Raw genomic sequence first — 565 nt, 5'->3', positions numbered from 1 at the left:
CCTGCTTGATTGGATCTTTTTTTTCTTCTTTTTGCGATAGACTAGCTGAGAGAACGACCAATCAGACAATAATTTCCTTAAAAAGAGCAATGCGCATTATATCATCTACATGGTGCGTGCTGCTGCTGCTGCTAGCGATTGCGGTTACCGCGTCGCATGAGCCGCGCTTCCACGTGCGTCCGCCCACCAATTGGATCAACGACCCCAACGGGCCTTACCGTGACCCCATCACAAAACAGATGCATCTGTACATGCAGTACAACCCACACGACTCGGTGTGGGGAAGTATAAATTGGTACCACTTCACCTCGATGGATTATGTGAAGTGGCAGGATCAAGGCATTGCACTAAAGAACGATAATGAATACGATCGCAGAGGTGCATACAGCGGATCCATCACGCAAGGCGCTGATGGTACACCCGTTGTAATGTATACGTGTGCTGCAGATGGTGACGTGCAGCGACAATGCATTGCTTTACCACCCAAAGAAGATGTTCAATCTGATGGCAAACGTTCGCTCAACTCGTTTGTTAAGCTTCCCACAAATCCTGTATTGACAGAGAA

At 48.0% G+C, this 565-nt stretch overlaps 1 protein-coding gene across 1 annotated transcript; it reads left to right on the top strand.

The window, feature by feature from the left end:
• Positions 1 to 89: 89 nt before the first annotated feature.
• TM35_000381030 (putative beta-fructofuranosidase) lies at positions 90 to 563 on the top strand (the record flags this gene model as incomplete). The annotated part of the gene is made up of 1 exon (XM_029029517.1): positions 90 to 563. A coding segment is annotated over one exon (474 nt), but the record flags the coding sequence as incomplete, so codon positions are not given.
• Between the last annotated feature and the right edge of the window lie 2 nt (positions 564 to 565).

The sequence above is a fragment of the Trypanosoma theileri genome (genome assembly GCF_002087225.1).
Source record: "Trypanosoma theileri isolate Edinburgh chromosome Unknown TM35_Tth_38_V1, whole genome shotgun sequence".
Lineage (NCBI taxonomy): Eukaryota > Euglenozoa > Kinetoplastea > Trypanosomatida > Trypanosomatidae > Trypanosoma > Trypanosoma theileri.
This window is presented reverse-complemented; position numbering and strand designations above follow the sequence as displayed.